General features: G+C 34.8%; 1 protein-coding gene across 3 annotated transcripts in view; it reads right to left on the reverse strand.

Moving 5' to 3' along the window:
* The window catches only part of LOC150093655 (uncharacterized), a 234499-nt gene that overhangs the window by 22784 nt on the left and 186069 nt on the right, over positions 1 to 25646 (reverse strand). For all 3 annotated transcript variants that reach the window (XM_090412701.1, XM_090412703.1, XM_090412702.1), the window contains exons 8-10: positions 24349 to 24735; positions 15568 to 15672; positions 12712 to 12801 (exon numbers count right to left, since the gene is read on the reverse strand). In XM_090412701.1, the coding sequence (XP_090268827.1) occupies positions 12712 to 12801; positions 15568 to 15672; positions 24349 to 24735 (582 nt within the window). The remainder of the gene's footprint in view (positions 1 to 12711; positions 12802 to 15567; positions 15673 to 24348; positions 24736 to 25646) is intronic.

The following is a 25646-nucleotide window of genomic DNA, read 5'->3' on the forward strand; positions in this document are numbered from 1 at the left end:
AAGCAGCCCCTGATCCAAGTCAAGAGTTTATATTCCAATCCTATGTTCTCCAGTTTATACAACAGCCTTTTGTGTGCTATCCTATCGAATGCCTTAGAAAAATCCAACATTACATAGTATATCCATTCTCTTTATCCACCTAGGCTATAACATTGTTATAAACCATGAGCAAATTGCTAAAACATGGCCTTTAGTAAATCCATACTGCTCCTTGCAGAGTATAGCTTGTTTGTCTACCCATTTCTGTATGCAAGTTCTTACAAACTTCTCTAAAATCTTCACTACCACACTAGAGACTGGTAGGTTGGTAGTTACACATCAGTTTTTGCACCAGCCTTGTACAATGGAACTATCATACATTCCTTCCATTCCTGTAGTTTCGTTCCTGAGCTGAGACTCAAATTATACAAACATGTGAAAGACTTAGCCAATTTGGCTGAACAACAAAAAATTTTAAATATATATAAAAACAAAAGTCCTGATTTGTGAGCAAATTATTCCAGCATATTACATATGCTGCATCAATGACCAATTTAAGCCTCGGTCCTTTCAAAATTGTTCTAGAAATTTTTCCAAGCTTTTATCTAGACAAATGCCATTCATTGTTTATTTTGGAACAAATAAACAGTATTTGTCCAGGTACATTCATGAAGTGCTCACTTCTTAACATTCAAGTCCTTTCACATAGAATTTCAGCCTAAACATAAATGAATCCAGTTCTTTTGCACAAACATGTAATAAACCTTGCTTCTCATGAAATGCAGAGGCTGTCAGACTGTTATGTAAGTTTGTGTATTCTGCTGAGAAGGCATGATTTTTCTAATCATCCCTCACTTAGAACTGAAAATATTTGTTGAGATTTTGACTGCCAAAAGAGAAATTTAAGACTTATAGCTCACCAACGCATTCAAATACGTTAGGCTTCTAACTGAATCACAAATGTATAAAAAATACAAGACAAGTTATCTGACAATTAATAAGCACATAGTGCAAGTAAGTTTTAATTACAGTTCTCCCAAGTTAAAGACAAGAAATTACTAGATTAATGGTGGTAAATGTACTATGGAGTTGGGCAAAATATGGATATAAGCATGTTTTCCAATCACAAAATGTTAACAGTTCATAGTGTTTCACATCTTTATAGACCTACTTCACAACATGTTAAAAACGTTTAAATACAAATAATTACTTGTACTTTCAGAATGACCACTGCCTGTTTATAGAAAGTGTTCATTATGACAGAAATAAAGAACACAATACTAAAGCCTAATAATATATATATTATAAAAAAAAAATTAAAAAAACTTATGTAGAATTGCTAATGAATTGTAGTGATCTATTCCCAAGGTATGTTGTTTAATGCTGCATACTGTAATGACAATTTTTAGTAGTCAAAATTAGGCTGAACAATGTGTAACCAAAGCATGTTACAAATTATAATTTGATGATTACAACAAACTTAGGAAGAAGCTTGAAGCTGTGCCATGGGATAAAGTTCTGCAAGGGAAGGATGTTAGTAGTGCATGAGAGATAAGGGGCCTCTCTCTCTCTAGACAATGCTTAATAATTTACATTGTATACTGGAGATGAGGTAAATCAGGTAGAAACTAGATAAGTAGTATCATTAAGCATAAGCTGCAATAAAAGAAACTGTTGTGGAGGGTATATAAGGAGAAGGGTGACCAGCAAGCTCATGAACAGTACAAGAGGTCATGGAAGAAAAGTGACTGGCATGGTAAGAAAGGCAAATTACAAGAAGAAACTACTTAAGCAAACCAAATGAAATCCCAAAGAGTTTTCATTATGTGGCAAGTAAGAGGAAAAGTAACTATGGAAGAATAGCTTAATGTGTGCTGATGTTGACAGAAGTAGATAAAGTAGTGATTATATTATCAAATTAATATCAAACGATATCAAAATTATACTGAGTTCAACTATTTACTTAATGCAGATGTTATGCTCCTAAAGTTTAGTACAAGGTCTTCAAGTATTCTGGATAAATGGTAAATAAATTTTAACAAGGAATTTGGTATGAAAGTAAACATACAAAAAACTATAAAAACTAGCAATATGAAAAATAACTGCATTCTCAACAGATAACCGATGGAACAAGTGTAACATTTTAGCTATGGGCAAATTTTAATAAAGATGGCATTTTCCATATTTGATTTTAATATAGAGGGGCATGACCAAATAAAGCTGGTACGGTGGATAAGCAAGCTGAATGAATTCATGGAATAAGAGAAATTAGTTAACAGTTTTTACAGTTAACTTTGAGCTCTCAATCGTAGATTATAAGAGCTTTAAGGCAAATTAGAAGGATGAACAAATGGCATCAGTATTAAAATTATGAACATTATTATTCAAGATAAGTGCACACATATATATCAATGACCTACTTCAGTTGACCTCTAACCCAATACAAGTTTTGCAGATGACAGCATATTACATTCCTCCCTTTCATTTAACAAATCCTATTCTACACAACTCATTTCAACCCACAGAGCATGAACCACCACTGCCCTTAATTCCGACCTCCAAGCGATCCACCAATGGGGCTCAGATAACCTTGTCAACTTCAATACTAGTAAAACCCAGTTCTAATTACTCACAAAAGAGAACCATTTTCCCCCAGCATTGTTTTTGATAACACTCAAATTCCCATCAGACAAGATGAAATTTCTCTTCTCGGAATTACCCTGAGATCAAACCTCTCCTGGCATAAACACTAAACTTCGCCTATAAACAGCTGTTAACATTATACAAATCACAAATCCACCCAGCTATCAAATACTGCTCTCACATCTGGAGTGGAGCTCCTAAAATCTCCCTCAAAATGCTCGACTCAATACAGAGGAGAGCAATTAGACTAATAAATGACCCATCTCTCACCAACTCACTTTCACAGAGATGCTTGGTCTCTGCAATCTGTATATTCTATAAATATTTCCATGGGAAATGTTCATCTGAAACAGCATCAATAATTCCCCCACTCTGTACTAAGCCCATTGGAACACGTACAGCTGACCCAACAGCCTTTCACAGTACACCTTGAAACCCACAGAACAAGTTTCTTTTCCTCGTCATTCATCCCTGCTACTGCAATATTGTGGAACAGTCTTCCCCTGACGTATTTCTGAAGGAATACAACATACAGGCATTTAAATCAAATGTAAACAAGTTTCTCCTTTCCCAACCCACCACCAATATATGGTACTAACATACTATAGATTGACCAACCAACCTCTCGTATATGGGCCCAACATTATAAAAAAAAACAAAAAACACCAGAAATGTGTATTGTGGTTTTCAATTTCAATGGTGGCAAATTGTATGCATGTATTTATCCAGGTGCTTAAGGAAAATGCCTAAAGTTGCAGCTGAAGGGACAAATAAAATATTCAACATACCATATATGTCAGCGTATAAGACGACTCAAATACTACAAAAAAAACTTGCGAAATCATGAGTTATCTCATATGGAGGTATAAAAAGGGAAGCTTACCTTCTTGGATGAACATTTAGGTAGTGACAATACATCATTATATAAGAAAATAGGCAGTGTTTATAAACAAATCAGATTAATTTTTGTTACATAAATTTATTTAAAATATTACAATAAACGTAAGTCTTAAAAAATAAATAATTATTAACCACAATTTTCATGTTAATTTTCTTCATCTGTTGAAAATAGTTCTTCAGATTCACTGTTTAAATGATCGTCATATGGATCCCAGTTCGAATCCGGTGAATTGATTTCATTTTCATTGTCAGTGTCCCACAACAAATCATCTTCCGTACTATCCTTAAGATTAGAGATACCACACTTTTTAAATGATTTTATTACAATCTCTACTTTTACTTTATTCCATGCTTTGATCACAAAATTGCACAACATATCAAGCGATGCAGCGCGCATAGATCCACTGTTTGTAAATGATTTTTCACCAGTCAACATCCAATTATTCCACTCTTCTTGCATGTGATCTTTAGATGGTTTGTTAACAGATGGTTGCAATATAGAAGATAAACCACCTGGTATAACAGCAATATTGTGTTATTTTTTTTCCAGAAGACTTTTAGTAATCTCAGTTAAATGACTACAAAACATATTCCATACTAATAAACTGTGTTTCTTGATTATACTGCCTGGTCACGTGTTCCACACATTATCTACCCATAATTAATGGATATGCATAGATATAAAAATAATGGATATAATAACAATACCTAACGTTGCATTAATACAAGAAAGAAGAAATGGACGGGGGGTCATCTTATACAGCCGACAAACTTAAAACCTAAAAATAGCCTAAAATTTAGACCCCATCTTATACGTCAACATATACGGTATCTAAGACAATCTAGATTTTAAAGTAGAGAAATCTGGGGTATGTTGCTCAACAGTTGTAGTAAAAAGGACAGGATAGTAGCGATTCCATGACTGTATTTCTTAGGTAACATCTTCTGCCATTCAAAGTACAGGAAAACTTAGCACGGGGAAGGAGGATTTGCCCTTTTGACGAATTGCTTACTGATTACGACATCGTGAAATGGGCAGTTGTGTCACAATTTACTAATCATTTATTGAGTACAGACAAACCTCTACTTATGAACTTCTAAGATATGAACTATTACTACTTACAAACACTGCACCAGGTAATAAATTGCAACAGTGATTCATTTAACGAACACAGAACTCCATACTTACAAATATTTTATAATACTAAAAATTCGCCAATATGTTAATAAATTTAGCAAAACATCAAATTCCTGACATGCACCCTTAAGGGGAGGTACAGAATATGATAGTACTACATGAAAAATTTACATCATTACTAACTTCCTATCTACAATTTTCCTCCAAATCAGTGTTACCTGTCAAGACTCCAACATTATCAGATCTTATATTTCTATCTTCTAAGGCACTTTTTACCATATCAGTCCATCTATATCTTGGTCTTCTTCTGGGTCTTTTTCCTGCCAATCTGGGAGAGAACACTTGTTTTGCTAATCTTTCCTCTCCCATTCTATTTAAGTGACCATACCACCTGAGATTAGCTCTGCTAACGCATTCCTGGATGCTGACAATGTCAAGTTCTTTTCTAATATCCTCGTTTTTAATATGATATTGCCATTGATGCCATCTGTTCACGCCACTAATCTTTCTCAGGACTCTCATGTCTATGGTCTCTAGTCTTTGGTCAAGTGTTTTATTTCTAACCCAGCTCTCAGATCCATAAGTTAAAATTGGGCTTGAACACCGTCTTGTATACAGTGTTTTAGTGTTTAATTTAGTGTTTTGATTAATTTCTCTCTTATTCCATATAAATTTATTCAGTTGACTTCCTACCATAGCAACTTTATTGATTCTGTTGTCCATTTCCATATTTAATTTACCATCTTCACTAAAAATCGTGCCTAAGTAGCTGAAATGTTGATATTTTCAATGCTTCTGCCTATTTTCATTGCCTTTGTCTTGTTATTGCTGATCTTCATACCATATCTATTACAATAGTTATTGAATTTAGTCAGGGAATCTTGCATACTTATAGTGGATTTATTTAGAAGTATAACATCATCCACATAAATTAAAGCAAAGAACTAACATTAACATCTCCAATTTTGATATCACTTTTAATACCACTTTCCTTCATAATGTGATCCATATAGATAACGAACAACAGAGGGGATAATGTACATCCTTGTCTGACATCAGATTTAACGTTAAACCATCTTCTTGTACTTTAATTCAAACTGTTGACTTAGAAGAACTCAAATAAGTATTGCTTGATATGCCTGACACCATACAACTGTAGGGTCCTGAATACTTTTCTCTTCGCACCTTGTCATATGCCTTTTCCAGATCAACAAAACTTAAATACAGATCTTTGTTAAATTCCCATGATTTCTCAACAATTTGTCTAAGTGAAAATCTGATCCAGAAAGCCTCTATTTGGTCTGCATCCAGCTAGTTTTTTTATCATGCTTCTTTCCCACAATACTTCTCAACTATTTCTTAAGTATACTTGCATAGATTTTACCAGGAACACTCAGCAGAGAAATACTTCAATTCTCACATTCAGTTTTATTTCCCTTTTTTTGTTTATAGGTATTATAAGAGCTCTACTCCAATCTGGAATTCATCCCTCTGTCTAGGGACGAATAAATAATACTAATTATGTAAGATCAAGTGACAATACATATAGTAGGAAGAACTTTTAAGCTCTTTTCAATATACTATAACCAGACTAGGACTGTGGTAATTAAATATTCCATGCATAATCCTCAGCATATATTTTAAAAACTGATTAGGCCATCACTGATGTTGTAGCATTTACTTGCATTTTCTTGAAAAAGATGCAACTAAACTTTGAATACTCTTTGACGTGCAATTTATTTCTCTGTGTGCTTTAAATTACCTTAATATGAAGGATGAAATGTCAGGTAATTAACACATTGTTGCCAGACAGCGTCCACATGTGCAGATACTGCATTTTGAAATGTTAATTGCATCTTTTTTTTTGGTAGAATTTCATTTGTAAAATTAGCATTTGTGAAATGTCAATGATATTGAAAATCTTAAATGCAACTCAAACTGATTAAGTTTCATATAAAATAGATGTGCATATATGGTAATTTGCTTAAAAAACTCGCCTGCTTTCTACATCCACTGATTGCATTATGAAAAGGCGTTACCACATATTTCCAACAACCAAAAATTTGAAAGATATTAGGACAAACATATTTAAGTTACATACAGTGTTTGGTGCTTCCATAAAATTGTTACGATTGCACATATGCATGCGACTTTCATTACATCTCTAATTACACTAACTTTTCCTAAGACAATACATATTGTAAGTGTCTGCAGTGTTTACTGATACATGAGATACAATAAAACTTTCTTGCTACTGCAGTCTAGTGTCTGTTGTAGATCAGACATTTTCTTACATTATAGTAAGATTTTCATTCCCATCTTCAGAAAGAATAGATGTAGTGAGTAATAATTCATTTGTTGCTGAATAAAACTGCATCCTAAGTGTAAGTGGATTGCACCTATTCATCAAAATACTAAACATTTGTGAGAGGTCTATTATTGATGAAACAGAACTGCTGACAAAAATAAATTTATGTCAAGAACATAGGATTTGAGAAAGCCCAATAATTCTGATCACAAACGCATGCATGTCAGAGGCAACAAGTGCCCATTTAGGTTGGGTGTGCTATCATATAGCTTATGCAACCTGCGCTTCAAAATTCGTTAATTTGATGGTATTATTTGCATTTTTATTCATGTATGAAAGTTTAAGAGTGCATAGAGCATCAGTGCTCATCTTCATTGGTCCAGTGCAATTAATTGTAGGAGAACTATGAATATTTCAATTTATCAATTAATATAATTTTATATATGGAAAGCATAAAGGTCAAATGAACAATAGCTATGCTTCAAGTGCGTTGTTTATGTGAGAAGTATGAAGGGTTTATGCTTAGTTGCGAGATAGATTATCATTGGCAAATACTAGAGAGATAGATAAGGATAATCTGAATTTTGGTATGACTTAAATACAGCTATATAATACGCAGAGAAATTGGAAAAGGTAATCACCCATGAAATTATTTTTCTGGATTGAACCAAAGAAAGGTTGAAATAACTCATTTTACTTATTTATTTTGCCCAAGCCAAACCTTATTCGACTATAATCATATAATCCATGAAAGCTCTTGTAGAAAACAGGACATTCAGTATATCATCAGTTTCCCATTGTAAATATAGGCAAAAAAGTTAAATTATTTATAGAAATTATAAATAGCATAGTCACTCCCTTATCCATGGGTTCGCTTTCTGCAGTCAACCACAAGCTGAAAATATTAAATGGAAAATTCCAGAAATAAACAATTTATAATTACATCGGCAAAGTGGATATTAGATTCAACATTATTTCAAATGCCGAATGTTTGTAGAATAAACTATGACAATAAAGAATAATAATGGCAAACACCTGTTGGATTTCTGCTCAGGACATGGATTGATTATTACTAACAACCATGTTCCAACATGAAAATGTGTACAAATTCACATGGAGAGAAGAGGAAAGGAATAAGAAAAGTCTCAATGACTATGTTATTGATGTTTTCTCACTGGTGCAGCAATCTAGAGTGTACAGAGGATTTGAAATTGGAGGTGTTCACCATTTAGTCTTGAGCATCATAAAATTGAATTTTATAATCAAAAGATGAACATGTAAGAAAGTTTTATAGTAAATTAAAGTTGAGCAGCTCTCAGATGTGAACTGTACACTAAAATACACAAACATAATTGAAGAAAAAAAAATGAGTGAGAACAGTAACCAAACCTTGGAGATTCAGTGGCAAATTCTGAAAAAAAAACATTGACTGATTCAGACAAGGAGGCATGTGGTGAAGTTGTCTGAAAAGATAGAAAAATCAGAACTACATGGTGGACACAGGAAGTTAAAGAGGCAGTGAAGGAAAAGAAAAAGCATATCAAACGTTACTGGCAAATAAGTCAGTTTGTGCTGTTAGAGAATACAGAGACAAATGTAAGAAAGCTAAATACTGTAAAACTAGCTAAACAAGTCATGGGAAGCCTTTGGTAAGAACATAGTATATAAATATGAAGAAGGCGGTATGATATTCTGGAGGTTGTTGAAAAAGCTCAGAAATGGAGGAAAGAGTGCAGTAAAAGGAATTAGATGATAAAGATGACATGAAAACTGAAGGAAAAAAAGATATCTTCGATGTATGGAGTAATTACTTTGCAAACCTGGTAAATGAAACAATCAGTGACAACAAAGTGGTAAACACAGACCAAGCATGCAATAGGAATACATGTCCATACTTGGAGTAGAAAAAGCCATCAAAAGCTGAAATGTGGAAAGGAAGCTGGAGTAGGTGATATTTGATCTGAAATACTGAATAAATTTATATGAAATAAGAGAGAAATTAGTCAAAATATAAAATAAGTTGTATAAAAGACAGTGTTCGAGCTAATTTTAACTTATGGATTCGAGAGCTGGGTTAGAAATAAAACTCTTGACCACAGATATGAGTCCTGAGAAAGATTACAGGTGTGAACAGTACAAGAAATCGAAGTCTACAAGATTCCTCTGACTAAATTGAATAACTGTTGTAACAGATTTGGTATGAAGGTTAGCAATGACAAAGACAATGAAAACAAGCAGAAGCAGTGAAAATATCAACTGCATTGTAAATGGAGAACCTACAGAACAAGTAAAACATTTCAGCTAATTAGGCACGATTTTTAGTGAAAATGGTAAATTAAATATGGAAATAGACAACAAAATCAATTTATATGGAATAAGAGAGAAATTAGTCAAAAACACTAAATTAGCTATATACAAGACAGTGTTCAAACCAATTTTAACTTCTGAGAGCTGGGTTAGGAATAAAACACTTGCTGAAAGACTAGAGACCACAGATATGAGTCCTGAAAAAGACTAGAGGCATGAACAGATGTCATCAGTGGCAATATATTAAAAACAAATATATTAGGAAAGAATTTAATATGTGTTAGCAGAGCTAATCTCAGGTGGTATGGTCACTTAAACAGAATGGGAAAGGAAAGAGTAACAAAACAAGTGTTCTCTGCCAGGTTGGCAAGGAAAAGATCCAGAAGAACACCAAGACATAGGTGGATTGATACAGTAAAAGGTGCCTCAGAAGACAGAAAAATAAGATCTGACATATAATGTTGCAATCTTTACAGGTAACAGATTGATTTGGAAGAAGATTGTATATAGGAAGCTGGTGGCAATGTTTATCATATAGTACTATCATATCCTGTATACCGCTTGAGGATGCATGTTAGGAATTTGATAATGATGATGTTTGTAGAAACTATGAAAGTTTCATAAGTTGACCTGAGCGCTTACGAGAATACAATCCTCAGCATCTTCAAGTTGCCTTAAGCTTGGAATACTTAAGTAGCTAAGGCAAATTGGAGATGCAGGATTGTATTCTTATAAGCTCTCAGGTCAACTTACGAAACTTTCATCATAGGTTCTACAAACCATCTACATTGACATAATATTGGATCTAATATAAACTTTGCCTATCTATGTAAATTTACATCACAGAAATGAAGCTGTATGGCTCTTTCTTTCAGTAATAGACTCTCATGGTACTGTGATACCATGAGAGTCTATTACTGACACCATGTGATACCAAATCAACCTTATTTTACTTAATGGCCCAAAATGCAAGAATAGTGATGCTGGCAATTCGGATATGCAAAACATAAGCCATAAAGTGCTTTATTTTAAGTGAAAAAGATGAAAGTTAGACTTCATAAAATAATTTAAAAAAATATGTGCTAAGATTCCATTCAGATAACTTTTATAACAATATGTTATAATAGTTTTATTTTATTATTAGTTATTGTTAATTAATCTCTTACTGTGCCTAATTTATAAATTAAACTTTATCATGGGTATGTATATAGGAAAAAATACATATACAGGGCGATTCAGAACTCTTGGGCCAAACTTTAAGGGGTGATAGAACACACCTAAACAAGCACTTTTCTTCATACGATGAATGGTCCGAACTCAAGCGGTGAAGCACTAGAGGGCACTTTCCGGTGAACACTTATAAGCGCTGGTTTTTGCAGTCATCGTTATTTCTACCGTGGAGTGCAAAAAGGATGGATTCTTTCACAAATCAGGAGAAGACTGACATCCATTTCATTTACGGAGCTGCGGACTGGAATGTGAGGGGGGAAGCCCAAAGACTGTACAATGAGAGCTTTCCAACCAGATGCATGCCTGATCGCAAAACCTTTCAGCGACTGCACCGGTATCTGTGCAAAATGGGCTCCTTTGTCAGAGGCATGCAGGACACAGGGTATGCGAGGAGTGCGAGGACACCACGTGTTACAGAGGAAATTCTACGCATAGTTGCAGATCTTCCCGAATGTAGCACGCGAGCAATTTCCCGTGTCATACATGTGCCCCAATCGACGGTGTGGAGAGTTCTAGGAGACGAACGATTACACCCTACATGTACAGAGGGTGCACGCCTTGACACCTGCAGATTACCAGCCTCGTGTGGATTTTGCACAGTGGTTCCTGCAGCAGATTGCAGTGCAGCCACACTTTGATGCACATGTCTTATTCATTGACGAATGCATCTTTACACGTGAGGGAGAGCAGAAATCCGCACGTCACGTCCACATTCGTACCAGTGGAGTTTCTCCATAAATGTTTGAGCTGGAAACCTACATGACCATTTGATTGGCCCATACCTTCTGCCAGCACGACTGAATGGGAGAACGTACCTCGCATTTTTACAAGAGGTCTTGCCAGAATTACTGAACCCTGTTCCAGCAAACATTCAAACATATGTGGTTCCAACACGACAGAGCGCCACCCCATTTCAGCATGGATGTGCAGAACGCCTTGGATGCAACATTTCCAAGACAATGGATTAGTCGGGTGGTCCTATCACTTGGCCCCGACGATAATGGGGGGGCAAGTAAGGGATCTGCACTATGAACTGTTGAAACATCCATCCTATTCCCCAGATTTGGCTCCCTCTGACTTCCATTTCTTCCCAAAACTAAAAAACTCTTCTGCACTGGTCAACATTCTTCTTTGAATCAAGAGGTGATTGCAGCTGTAGAGAGGTATTTTGCAGATCTTACTGAGAACTACAGATGGGATAATGGTACTGGAGCATCGCTGGAATAAATGTGTTAGTCTTAAGATTATGTTGAAAAATAAAAATAATTTTGAAATTATAAATTTGTTTTTTCATTGTTAGGCCTAGAACTTTTCAGACCACCCTCGTATAATATGTGGGTGTGCACCGCACACTAGAATATTCATCCCGATATATATAACTATGTAAAAAGTGAATACTGATCAGTGAATAATAAAAGAAAATTCTTAGAAAAATGAAGCAAAATATAAAACAAATAAGCACAACAAATTGTACAACTGATGCTCCATCAAATGCACACAAATTCCTACCACACCTAGATGAGTCATGTGATCATTAGTATACTGGATAATCCCTTCCCTATAGTTATTTCCAGATCCAGCCATGTATACAACTGCTGTTTATTATAGGCTATTTATATTTCATAAACAAATTCCTTTTTCTCTCCTCTGAAGTTTATTATTATTATTCCCATCATAAATGCAAACATGCTGGTCTAGAGTTTATATGATCACATGGTATTGATCAGATGTTATGCTCCACCAAAGCAATTATAAGATAACACACATCATAAATGTAAAGTTATAATTCATTTGCCTGTAATGAAAGGATTTTTAGTGAGGTGTTCTCTTTCACTTATTTGCCATTCTCACATGGCTATAAGCTTTAGTAGTTCAAATATACTAACCAAATATAGCATTATCCTTAATTACTGTTTTCTAATAGTTATCCTGACAGTTTAAGACAGAAGTAAATTTGGTTTATTTAACTTTTCTTTAAAATTCTAAAGCAAATTAAAATATTATGGTGAAACTAACTAATTAACATTTGTGCAATGTTAATACTATATATCCACTGATCATGGGGGGGGGGGGAAGAGAATTACATTCTGCAGAAATCAGCAATGCATTTTCTCAGTTATGGACACTAAGATCAATAAACCCCAAATGTATTATTAGAACTAGGGAGACTGTATATAAAAAGCTTTAAAAGTTGAGTTTTACATACATTTGAGACACCACTGATGGTAGAAATAATGAATGACTGGACCTTCTTTCATATAAACGTTCTTGAACATCCAGTGAGGACAGTCCCTCGCTGAAAGAGATTTTCATCATTATTATTAATGCATATTTCTCAAAGTATTGCAAGATCTGTAGAAGTGCTAATGCTAAAACAATAAACAAGCAAAAACAAAGTAAATTTCCATTGTAAATAAGGGAATTTCTTCCCCCCCCCCACTGTCAGTTGTTTCAGTTATAAAACTATACCAAAATATACAAATGAATTTACCATACATCTTGGTATAATACTGAAGTATTTTTAAAAGAAAATACAGTAGCAATTACTTGAATATTTCCTAGAAGTCACAAATGACTATGGCAGGGTGAGACATGTATATCCAAATAATGTCTCTGCAGTGGATTACAGCTAATCTCTTGAGTGAGAAGTGCAAATACTCCAAGTGCCAGACTAAGGAAATAATGGTTACACACTGTAGACATATGTGCAACTTTTTTTAGTGAAACTAAATCCCATCTGCGAAACCTTGTAAAATCCTCTTCCTTTTTCGTATTAGGCCTATTGGCCTGTTACTGAGCTGTCCTAAGCCCTTCCAAGCAGTACCCATCCCAAGGATAAGGTGGCTAGACCTATGCCTCCTGGTGGGTCCTATGTCTGTAGATGCGCGTGTTCATGGGGCCAATTTGCCTGCTTGTGGGAGGAAAAACCCCAGATAAACTGGGGAGAAAAATCCTGCAGTACACAACCAAGACTGGCTAACGTGGCTACGAGAAAGATCCTAAGCTCCTCACGACAAACTAAGAACTATATAATCTGGGAACGCTACATCTAGAGACTGAAGATAAAGTCTAGTACAAGGTGATACTAAGATAACTATAAATTGCATGTTCCAGCCAGTTTGTGCAAGATGCTACCTCTGCATGAGACCAACTTGTCCACCTTCAGTTGAAAAACCCTATGAAGATTCAATCTCAGTTAAGACAGATCTTTCCAAACAAAAGGGTATTTTCAGTACTAATTGAGCTATAGAAGCTATTCTTGTCCATGTTATAGTGCTTGTATAGGTCACTGGCTTTCAGTAAGAAAGTGTAAAATGACTGCCCTATGCAAAATCTAGCAAGCTTAGCTTCCTCTATTCACACAAATAATGAACAGATTGATTTCAGTCTTCATACTGTTCAATTAATCTTTTATTAACTATAAAAGTATAAACAGTAAGTAGAGAAAGTTCAAACTAGCTTAGTAACTGCATCTGCAATCTAATTTCTCTCAACTATTAATTTTATGATTGGGGATCCAACACATAAACATCAATGGCTTTGATAAAATTGTAACTGCAAATCTTTCATGGCAGTTTCACCCCACCCCCTCTTTTTTATTTTTTATTTTTGTGAACTGTTAATTACATGGAATGTATCGAGCAATGCAGTTGCATCCAAGTGGGAACTGACTGGAAATGTGGTTTTTAATCAGTTCCCACTTAGTTTCCAAAGATTACTTATACATCAGATACATTCTCTTCAATAAAAACTCAAAGATAAAGTCAAATTTGGTCATCTCAGCATATTGAAACTACCAAGGAATTATAATAAGCCATGCTTAGAATTCATGTTTTGCATAATTTTTTTTTTCTTTCCATTTTTACCAGTTGGATTTGTTTTATATTTAATGTAGTATGTTAAAAAGATAATTATTGATAGACAATTTCCTATGTGACAAAAACAAGATTTTACAGGAGGAAGAAAAAATTGACTGTCATGTATTATTATAGATTTAACTAAACTGTTGCATGTTTAATGCACTTTACCATTTCATAATTTTTTTAATTATATTTCTCTCTCTCTCCTTATTTTTAAAGCAACCAAATATCAGTAGAAATGGCACATAGGTTGTCTATCACCAATGACTGTTCATAGCATAGTACTGTGTTGTTCTTCCAATTAGTTTTGGAATTTAAATCAAAAAGTTATGATTTAATTGCTTTACCTTATCCATATATCCTGTAATGAACACTAAAAATGACAAACTGACAGATATAAGCTGACTTTTTATTTTAACAAAAGGGAAAATAATTACACTTTTTCTTTTAAAGAAAACAAAAAAAAATTAGAACGAACCTGAATTTTTGCTCCTAAGTACAAATTAAGAACAGACTATTTTATTTTAGTATTCGTATTCTATTATTAGTATTCTAAAATACTAAATGGAAAAATCAGGATAAAGAGCACCTGCTATGCAGCATTAGAATAAAGATTTTCTCCTGGATTGAGAGAAACTTCACTGAATAGTGAGAAAAAATTATTGCATTTGTTGATATGAGGCTTTCAACTATTACAAGAAGAGTAATGGTTGTCTCACTAAGGAGATAATTTTCTATGTTGAATATATAGCAATTTGGGTAATTCCTTCATCTCAATTCTATTCAAGTGAGAAAACTGGGATTTCCCTTGTTTTATCACTTAATTTTGAAGCATAAAGGCGAAGTATATTTTAGCCAATATTTTAGTTAAGAGCCATACTGTAAATACTAAATGATGTATTTATCCAACGGCTTTCATAGTTCTCTATGGCACTTCATGTAAAAAAATTAAAGAATTTATAATAATCTTAAAAATTTTTTTTTTTTAATGAGCAAGTCTCATGAAAATTAGATTCATATTTTGCTATTTGCTCAATATATAGTAAAAACTTATTAGAAAAACTAATTTTTTCCCTTGTCTATGAGTATAAAAAGGGGAATAACAAACTGCAGCATATTAACAATGAATGAATGCACCCTCTCACAAAGGACAATGGTAAGCACATTTATTTAAAATTAAATTTCAAAACCAGTGTACTTACTTTTGAGACAATGGCGACGGAGTCAGTACGGAACGACGGGATAACGGATATCTGTCATAAACGGATTCACGGGTAGCCAGTGGAAGGAGAAGCGAAGATCCCTCACTAAAAATATTTTCAAAATATTTTCTTTTAGAAAAGTGCAGTTCAGATTTTTTTGTATATACAGTCTATATATAGTATATACAGTATATACGCGGTTCCATATATGTACATATTCCCGCCCCACCACTAGTCGTATTTTTCCGGCACTGGCCGCATTCGCCAGTGTCGCACATGTTGTGAACAAGCACTGACGTGTTTCGCACAGTCTCCATTCATATACAATTTTTATAGTCTACAAACCTTGCGATTGTTTAATGTTATGTTCTTGATAATAATTTTATCACATAAAAAATAATAATGTCATCCAAAGGAAGCAAGTCCAATTCTTCTACAACTAGCAAGAAAAGAAAAACATTGACTTTGGAAACAAAACTCAACATTATTAAGGATTTTGAAGGCAGAATGAAAATTTGTGAACTAGCAAAGAAGTTTGATCTACAGGAATCCACAGTAAGAACAATCATAAAAGAAAGGTTTACAGATTTTGGAGGACATAGATTCTAACGAGAAACGAATTGTAGCCACAAGGCAAGGAATAAAAAACTAATTAGCTTGCTATGAAGAAATTTTGCGTGACAAGAAAAAGACATTATGCCATCAGACGAATCTATTAGATTTTATGAAATCATTGACATTGAAATAACTTTTTTTTTATGTATGAAAAACTACAATTATGATTATATTTCTTAAAAAATATAGGTGTTTTTTAAAACCTTTGGTCCCAATTAACTAATAATTTGTATGCAAAATTATACCCGAGTTACGCGAATTCGACTTACGCGCTTTTTGTTGATCCCACCTACCGCATAACTTTGGGGTGTGACTGTATATATAAATTTAATAACTGCAATTCAAATTGATTTATGTCAGCAAAGCAAATTTTTATAAATAAAGCACTAGAAATACCATAAACAAGAATAGGGGAGAAATCAAATTTCATTTGAAGTTATTATGCAAAAACCTGGCCCAGTTTTTGAAAGTAAGATACGCCTTCACTTATTCCTTTAGTTGATGTCATGTCACATCAAAGTAGTGAAGTGCTATGTCATCAATCCCTTGGTTTTGGAAGATTGGGAAATCTAATAAGTTTTACACTGCTCAAATTATGTACAAATTTATGCACTTTTGCCTAGTTGTGGCTGGATGCCCATTAAAACAGCACTAATTTTTTTCCATTTTGCATTTGTGCAAGTTTTCTCTGAGTTAGCAGTTTGCTTTAGTCCTAATGAAAAGTAACTTGTGTTTGTAGTTTCAAGTTCTGACTTCTGTTGTGCTCATCTACTAATCGCAACATTGCACTCTTGGAATGCAAAACACACTAAGATCCATGTCTTCTACAATGTTCAAGAGTACAGCAGGAAAACAGTACCAAAAGCTGGTCACTAGACTGCATACAGGACCAAATCTTATGGTAAGGTGGTTTAGGCTTCCTGATCAGACAGTGCATGATCTTTCCACTTTTGACACTGCCAAGTCATAGACTCTCTGTGTGTGTGTGTGTGTGTGTGTGTGTGTGTGTGTGTGTGTGTGTGTGTGTGTGTGTGTGTGTGTGTGTTGGAGGGGAATCTGGCAAAGCTATTTATGGAATGAAGACTAGGTGCCCTCTATTCAACATATCTGATCTAAGACTATCTTGACCCACTTCATGTTCACCTTCTCAGGCAGAAGGTGATTAGAAGGAATTCTAATTCTTTCTACCTCAAGGGCAGTACCTAGGCTTTTGTGCAATCTAATATTCTTTGCCAGAATATTAGTGGTTCCAAATGGGCATACCAGTATGCCCATTTGGAACCACCTATTTTCTGGTCTTCTGTGGCTTAAAATTTCCTTACTTCATTATCATTCATTTGCTGCTTGTCGCCCCAACTCAATTCTTATTTCTGAACCTCAATTTCCTGAATCCAACAATGAAGTAATCTTCCTTACCGACTATCACATTTGATACGATTTGGCATCAAAGGGTTCTCAAGAAATTGCTCTCTTATGATCTACTGCCCACCTTTTGTAACTGGAATGCCAATAATGACAATATTAAGTATGACTAAATCCCAAAGATATGGGAGACATTTTTTCAATTCATTCTGAGACCACAGTAACTTTTCCAAATTAACTTTCCCGTTAACTAGCCCACAGAGAGCACTTAGGACATTTGTAACTGACACAGAACTCTGAACTGTTTAATGTTTCAGTGTAGTGCACGTGTACTTGTCAGTTAAAATGTGCGCTCTGTAGATGCTGGGTAGAAAACCAGCAACATATTAGTCATCATCAAATAATTGATATATATACCCTCAGGAGGGGAGGGGGGGAGGAATGGTACAAGATAATTATGATAGTACTACATGAAAAAGTTACACCATTACTAACTTCCAATTAAAAATTTCCCTCCAAATTAATCCGTTGTCTATCAAGATTCCAATATTATCATGTCTTGTATTTCTGTCTTTTAAGGCACTTTTCTGCATCAATTCATCTACATCTTGGTCTTTCCCTGCTAACCTGACAAAGTACACATTCTAATATTATTAGAAAGTTCAATAAATTGATTTATTTTTCCCTTTTTGGTATTGTTTATAAATTGTGAAACAACTAAGCCAGAGGTCTTCAACCTTTCAGACAGTGCAGTCTGCATTAAAAATTTCAATGAAGCCCACGAGCCACTAAGCTATTCTGCAGTATTTACAATTGCAAGATGCTTTCAAGATTCGCAAGGAACTCTGTGCATTTCAATACTTTACATAAAATCCTATAAAAATAAACAAACTCAGCTTTAAGAGCATAGGTAGGAGTCAGGTTCATGATAAGTATATACAATCAATACTTGTAGGGGAAAAAAAAAAAAAAAAAAAAAAAAAAAAAAAAAAAAAAAAAAAAATTAATGACGAAAACATTCATTTTTTACAATGTCAATGGGCAACATGGCAATGTTTTTCCTTGACCAGCTTGTCAATGTTGGCATCTATGTTGGAAGTCGCTATGCGCAGAGTATTTGAGATGTTGGTCCGTAATACGAGTTCTTGTCTTGGACTTCACATGCTTCATTCTGGAGAAGAACTGCCCACATAAGTATGTGCTTCCTAACAAAACTCACATCTTCAAAGCATGCCAGCGAAGATCAGGGAATGCATCTTCAGAAATGTAGTCTTTGTAAAATGTAAGAAAGGGCACATTAAATAATTTTTCTTTCAAAGAAGAGTTGTTTTGGAGTTCAAGCAGCTTCATTTGTACTGAGCCTGGCATTTCGGCAGCAGTGACACTGAATGGCATTGAAAATAAATCTAAAGAAGACTGTTGGTTACAAAAACCAACATATTTCTCTTCAAACTCACTTCTTAACACTGCTAATTTTATAGCGTATTCATCAAGAGTTGGACTCAGCGAGAAGCTGAAAATGAGTTACGTCTTTTTTTTTTTTTTTTTTTTGCAAGTTACGACTTCCAAAGTTTGAGCTTGGCCACAAAATCTTTGATGTGATCAAACAGTGTGTGCACCAGTTGATCTTTGGATTATAGCCATGTATTTAGGTCATTCATATGCAACAAGATGTCAGTCACAAAGGCAAAGTCTTCAATAGGATTCCCCTTGGTTTGCATGAACTGCTATATTTTGCTCCTTGAGTCAAAGACTCTTTTAAGAACCTTCCCTCTGTTCAACCAACGCAGATCACTATAATAAACCACATCGCCATGATCTGCTTTGCACTCTTTTGGGTCAAAAACTCTTGGAAATGACAATGATTCAATCCTCTTGCCCTAATAATGTTAATGACAGTCACAATAACTTTCATGACATTCTCATGCTTCTTCAGTCATCTACCAGGTGCCTGAAGAAACGTATCTATTTAATATTTATTTTTATAAGATTTTATGTAAAGTATCAAATGCACAGCGTTCCTTGTGAATCTAGAAAGCACCTTACAATTCTAAATACTGCAGTATTGCTTAGTGGCCCGTGGGCTTCATTGAAATTCTTTTTTTATTTATTTAATCGCGTTTTAATGTTAAGTAGTTATTTTTTCAAAATGGTCGGTGGGCCATGGCAAAGAGCTCCACAGGTGGCTCGCGAGGCATGAGTTGAAGACCCCTAAGCTTTTTCATAGTATTACACGAACTAAGCCTTTTCATATGTATTACAGGCATTTTTCTGAAGCTGTTCATCACTGCATGTAAATAAAAAATAAATAAATATTGAACTTACTAATGCTTTTTCTATCCAGATCTAGAGAGCACAAATTTTAACTGATAAGCACATAGGTGTTATATTGAAACATTAGAAACAATTCAATTTATAACTGACAAAAATAATATCCTAGGTGCTAATGCTCTCTAGGCAAGTAATTTAGAGAAGTCAAGCTGTCTGGTTTCAGAACGACTGTCTCCCCCAGATTTAGGGCAAATTAATGCAACCCTACTTGTTAAGGTTTCGGAAATGATTCATAACAGATGTTGATACTAAAAGTCTTTCATACTCATAGTGACTTCTGTGTAAAACCTGATTTCTTTCTCCATTTAATCCTATATGAAGGATTATCTAGAGCATGGTTTGCTAGTCCTGCCTTGCCATAAAGATCACGGACGTGATTTTTGTGTTTAAAGCAGATAACAGTTCTACCAGTCTGTTCAAAGTTGGCCAAAACTACAGGAACTTTATATACTCCAGGATGTGCAAGAGAAGGAAGTTCTTTAGGAGAGTAGATAAAAATGTAGTTAGTTGCACAAGTGGTTTAAAAGTGGTATGGAGTTCATATTTGTAGAGAATTTCAGCTCTTTTTTTCTGATGGGCCCTTAATATACGAGATGAATAATTTTCCTGTGATCCTGTGCAATGGTTGCAGGAGGTTGAGGGAGAGGTGCATGTGGTACTTTATACAGGCCACAGACATTCAATTTTCAGGTTCTGTAAATGGAAAATGATAATGAGCCATTAGGAAGTCCTGTCATTAATGTATCTAGAAAAGGAAGACAACTACTACTTTCTTTTTCTATGGTGAAATTTACTTTAGGATGTTGGCTGTTAAGATGCACCAAAATGTATCTATTATGTTTGGGTCATGAGGCCAAATAGCAAAAACAAATCTACATAGCACAGACAGACCACTGATTCGAGTGCTTGGTTTTCAAAATGTTCCATATAAGTTGGCTTGTGGTTGGGGAAGAGAGATCCCATAGCAGCCCCATCTAGCTGTTTATATTTTTTCTTTCCATAAGAAGTAATCAGAATAAATGATGAATTTCATCATCAAATTCCTGATATGTACTCTCAAGGTGTGTACAGAATATGATAATACTACATGAAAAACTGATATCATTAATAACTTCCTATCATTTCCTACTCTATTTTCATTCCCAACAAGGACGAACTTTTGCTTTTTCATTGTCAGTTGCTTTCTCTAAAGTCTACAAATTCCTTAACCCTCTGTGGGACCATATGCACAAACAAATCTCATTGTCCAGTTTCCCATTCTGATATTTGCCACGTCACTCTAGTTGAAACTGCCTGCCATTCAAGAAGATCAGCCTCGTATTTTGTGTTCAGTACTATAGCTTTTCCCTGATTATCATTGCCTGAATATAACATTTTGTATTTATTGCTCAGAAAAATCTCGCAGATTGTCTTTTTTTTCCTGTTTCAGTCATCCCTATTGTGTCAATCTGGTACTTATCCATTTCCTCAACCAGCTCTATTTCTTTGCCAATCAGGCTTCTTATGTTGATAGTACCAATCTTGAACTCTGGTGATGTTGAGTTCGAGTGTATTTCAGGATTTGTTCTGGTAGCTGACTTTTTGCTGTTCGCCCTGGTTTTCCCTGGCAAAAACAATGGGGACCTTGTTTAACCAGGTGACATGAAATTCTGTCATGTTGTACCATCATTTTATATTTTGGCTTAAGCCAATAAGAATACAATTTGGTCAGCTAAATCCCAAATTGCCAGCCCATTCTCGTTTGTTCAGTATCCAGGTAGATACTGAACAAACAGGGTGCAACCTAACAGGGTGCACCACGAGAAGGCGAGGACTGCACATCAAGGTCAGAAGCCCTGGTCGATTTTCCACATTCCTTTAAAGGCTATGTGGAGGTCTCCTCTCAGTTATATAGCTTAAATGCTTAAGCACCCTGATGGTGAATTTGAACAATTTATATCAGAGGACGGGAAATGCAATTTAATAACTTAAAGAGTCTCTTCCAAAGCATACTGGTTAACAGGAAAGTAATGCAAAGGCTAACCATAATGTCAGAATCCGTAAAGGTTAAATTCTTTTTAAAGTTTTAGAGTACAGTGAATTTATATTTATACTAGGGGGGCTCTGCCCCACCATGGTGCCTATGCCCCCCCTGCTGTATATATTACCTGTGGGGGGAAAGAGATGATTTGGATAAATGGTTGGCAATTTTGTAGGTGAAGCTATTCATGTTGTCCACCATTGGATGTGAGGGTTTATAGAGGTTATGAATTTTAGGGATCCCATATCCTGTCCTGGGTGATTTGACATGAAAGGTTCAATTTCTTTAGTAATATCTGAGTCAAGACAATTTTTTTTAAATAGTATACATCCCCCCCCCCCCCCTTGAGATTTTGACAGGATCCTAATCTCTAATCTGATAAGGTCTTCTTTCTCACACCAAGTGTAAGATTTCTTTCAGAAAGTTCTCTGTATAAGATTGTGACATTGAATTTCATTAGCTTGAATGGAAATTGTCTGAATTTAGCCACTTAGGAACAGGTTTGGTGCCCCGACATCTTTTAAAGCAAGCCGATTGACTTGTCTTTCCTTCTTGTGTTTATACCTTGAAGAACTATTATGTAAGAACACTCCCACCCTTGCTACATGCAAGGGAAGTGGGTGTTCTTTCACCAACCCCAAATCCCATCCACAGTTGTGCAATGATAGCATTCCGTTCCTCCTACCCATGACAAAACATCAAGATCTATAATCAGTGCCCTAAACTCTGATCTCATACTATTCCTCAATGATCAAAGTCACATTCAATGCTCCCTGCCCCATATCTTTGATAACTTACCAGTCAAGACCATTTTCCTCTCCCTCAGTCACCCCTAGTCTTTACTGGCCCAAAGAGCAATTCAATAGCATCTTTAGTTTAAACTAGCTTTTTCCCCCCTTCTCTCCACGCAAGACATTCTCACTTTTCAGAAAAAGTAGCTAGACTTTTCTGACCAGCTACTTTTACTACTTTTTACTAAGACTTAGTAAAAAATTAATTTTGCTAAGTCTTGCTGTTGTGAAGAGGACAGTTCAGCTAATTAATGACCTCTCCAATTCTCAGTGGACTCAGTTTCTGCTGTCTCTTCCAGACATTGCTGTTCAGCAGAAATGGCACTCATCACCCCCCCCCCCCAAGCAACAGTTGCCCAACAGCCTTTTACAGTTAGCAGATGACACACTAAACCTGCTTCATGCTTAAGCTTAGCACTCTCACACATGAAGCATTAAGACCAACTTCTAGCTCTTCAAAAATGATAATTTTTCTCATGATCCCTCTCCATTGATTTTCTATAGGCATTGTACCTTGTGTGTGGTTAGTAATGATATAAAAACAAATATTTCATGTACTCCAAGTAAAGCCTTTCTATTCAGGTGTCTTAAGTGGGTTAGTCAAAAAATTAATTTTAATTATCTGAGAGACAAATATTTTTTGAGCATAAGAGAATTTAGTCTCATGTGCTAAAGAGTAATTGCCAACATGCGAGAAACAAATCATTTGTTACAAAAATCAATTTGTGTGTGAAAAATTCAACAGAAATGTATTTTCATTAAATTCACATTTTCTTATGCTTACATGGTAATATTCTGTTTTCCAGTTGTACAGTATATGTAAAACAGTGGTAGGGTTAACCTGAAGTTTTGTTATAATGGAACACTATTTTCATGACCACTATTTTACGTATACTTGTAAAACTCAAAACATACATATCACCTAATTTCTTGATTTTACACTCTGTTCAATTTCACATGTAAGGTAGTTCCTTCAAAGGACTTCTGCTATATAGCAATTGTGTACTAAATGTAAATCACAAAATGGAGAAGCTAAGATATACATGGGACTATTTTGGCTATTAAAATGTCTGCCAGAGCAAAATCTTATCCTGTTAATTTTTGCAATCAGTATTGTACTTTAATTCATATTTTTCTGGGAGAACTCCATAGGAACCAGAGTTGTAATAATTTTAACTGACAGAACTAAACAGATATAAACCCAACATTTTCTAATGTTATCTAGGTAGGTACTTAATGTACAGACAAAAAAGTGGCCTAAAATATAGCTACTGTTCTATGATAACTGCTTCTTACAGCAATCTTGTCATCAATGCAAAAAAGCACTGCTTCAATTTAAAATCTACCTTCATTTGTTATAATTAAAGGTCTAAGGACCAGAACTACTTCCAGGAATATTCCTTTGCTCAAACTTTCATACAATTAAAAGGCTATTAAATGAAGACAGCATTTCACTGATGCACGTATATCAATGAAATGCTGCTTAATGAACTCCTTTTAATGATCACGAGTCAGCTTACTCTCCCCCATCCCAGAACAGTTGTTCTATACTACAAAAGTGCACCACAATTTGCTATGAGTAATAAGACAATATAAGCTATAAATTTAGCTTCCTATTCACTGTTAATTGATAAAGAATGGAAAATTAACCTGTCAACTTACCTGTACGACGCTGATGAAGGTGAGGTCGTATGATAAAAATATAAATGGTCAGGTGTACTGGCTACTGGACATCTTGAATGAAGATTACTGTCAACATCTACTGACGGCGAGAAAGAAAACTGTATACACTGGTTAGTGTTTGGGGAAACCGATGTCTGAGACTGATGAACTGAAGAATCATCCCATGAAGAAGTAATACCTCGACTAAAACTATCATAATGCAGCGGGTATGATTGTATACAATCTCTTGCATACAGTACTTTCTTACTGTAATTAGGATTATTTGGCAGGCACCTAAGTTGAGCATCCATTCTAGAAAAGCCATTGCTGTAATTTTCGCTGGAAATTCTGTTGTATGGAGAATCATTTCTTGACGGTATACCATTCCTGGAAGTCAATTAGATTTTGATTATTCCAGTTATTGCATTCGAAATTGCATTATGAAGTAATGAAAGATACATCATCTAATTTACAAAGAGTACTCAGTACCAAAGTTAAACTTAAGCTAACTTTCAATAAATATCTTCAAGGGGAAAAGTAACATCTGTAGATTAGAGTATTTTAGATTAGATTTTTATTAGAGTATTTTAGATTTTTATCCTGCTACAAAGCAGCAGGATAAAAATTCAAATGTCAAGGCTTAACACTAGATATGTATAACCTAAAACACTAAATATTTTGTTAGCCTTAGTTGCTGGATTGGAGATTAGAGTTTTTTTTTTTTTATTTTTTTAAATCAAGTGTGGAATTCCCAAGACCTTGGAAAGTACTGGCACTTTAGAATATTGGGGGGGGGGGGGGATTATGGCATCTTCTAGGAAAACATTTGGATTTGCAACAGAGCAGCAATTTCATGCAAGTATGTGTGGTGTGTCCAGTAGTCGGCTAGGTTCAGTTGCCTACTGGCAGTGCAGTTAATTATTTTCTTGGCGAATTGCAGATTCTGTAAACTCATGGATGAATATTGATGAAATTCTGGCTAAACCAATATTTTTTTCAGTTGTCTAAATACACAGAATGCTGACTGATCTGTTGCAGTACAGATAGCAGTATGGGCTGTAGCTATTAGTCATGGAAATTTTCAATTATGTGAAAAGAGGTGTGTTGTCTAAGCAGATGGATCAAAATTTACACACTTTTTAAGATAAATAGTTGAGAAAAGATGGGAATATCACAAGGATCTATATTAAAGTTTCATAGATCTGGAAAAGGCATATGACAAGGTGTTAAGGAAGTTTATCAGATTTTTATTATTATTAGTTATGGAAAATCACACGTAAGTGCCTTGCAGCATTTTT

The sequence above is a fragment of the Typopeltis vanoorti genome, chromosome 23, assembly GCF_054136105.1.
Source record: "Typopeltis vanoorti isolate ZY-2024b chromosome 23, IOZ_Tvanoo_1.0, whole genome shotgun sequence".
NCBI lineage: Eukaryota > Metazoa > Arthropoda > Arachnida > Uropygi > Thelyphonidae > Typopeltis > Typopeltis vanoorti.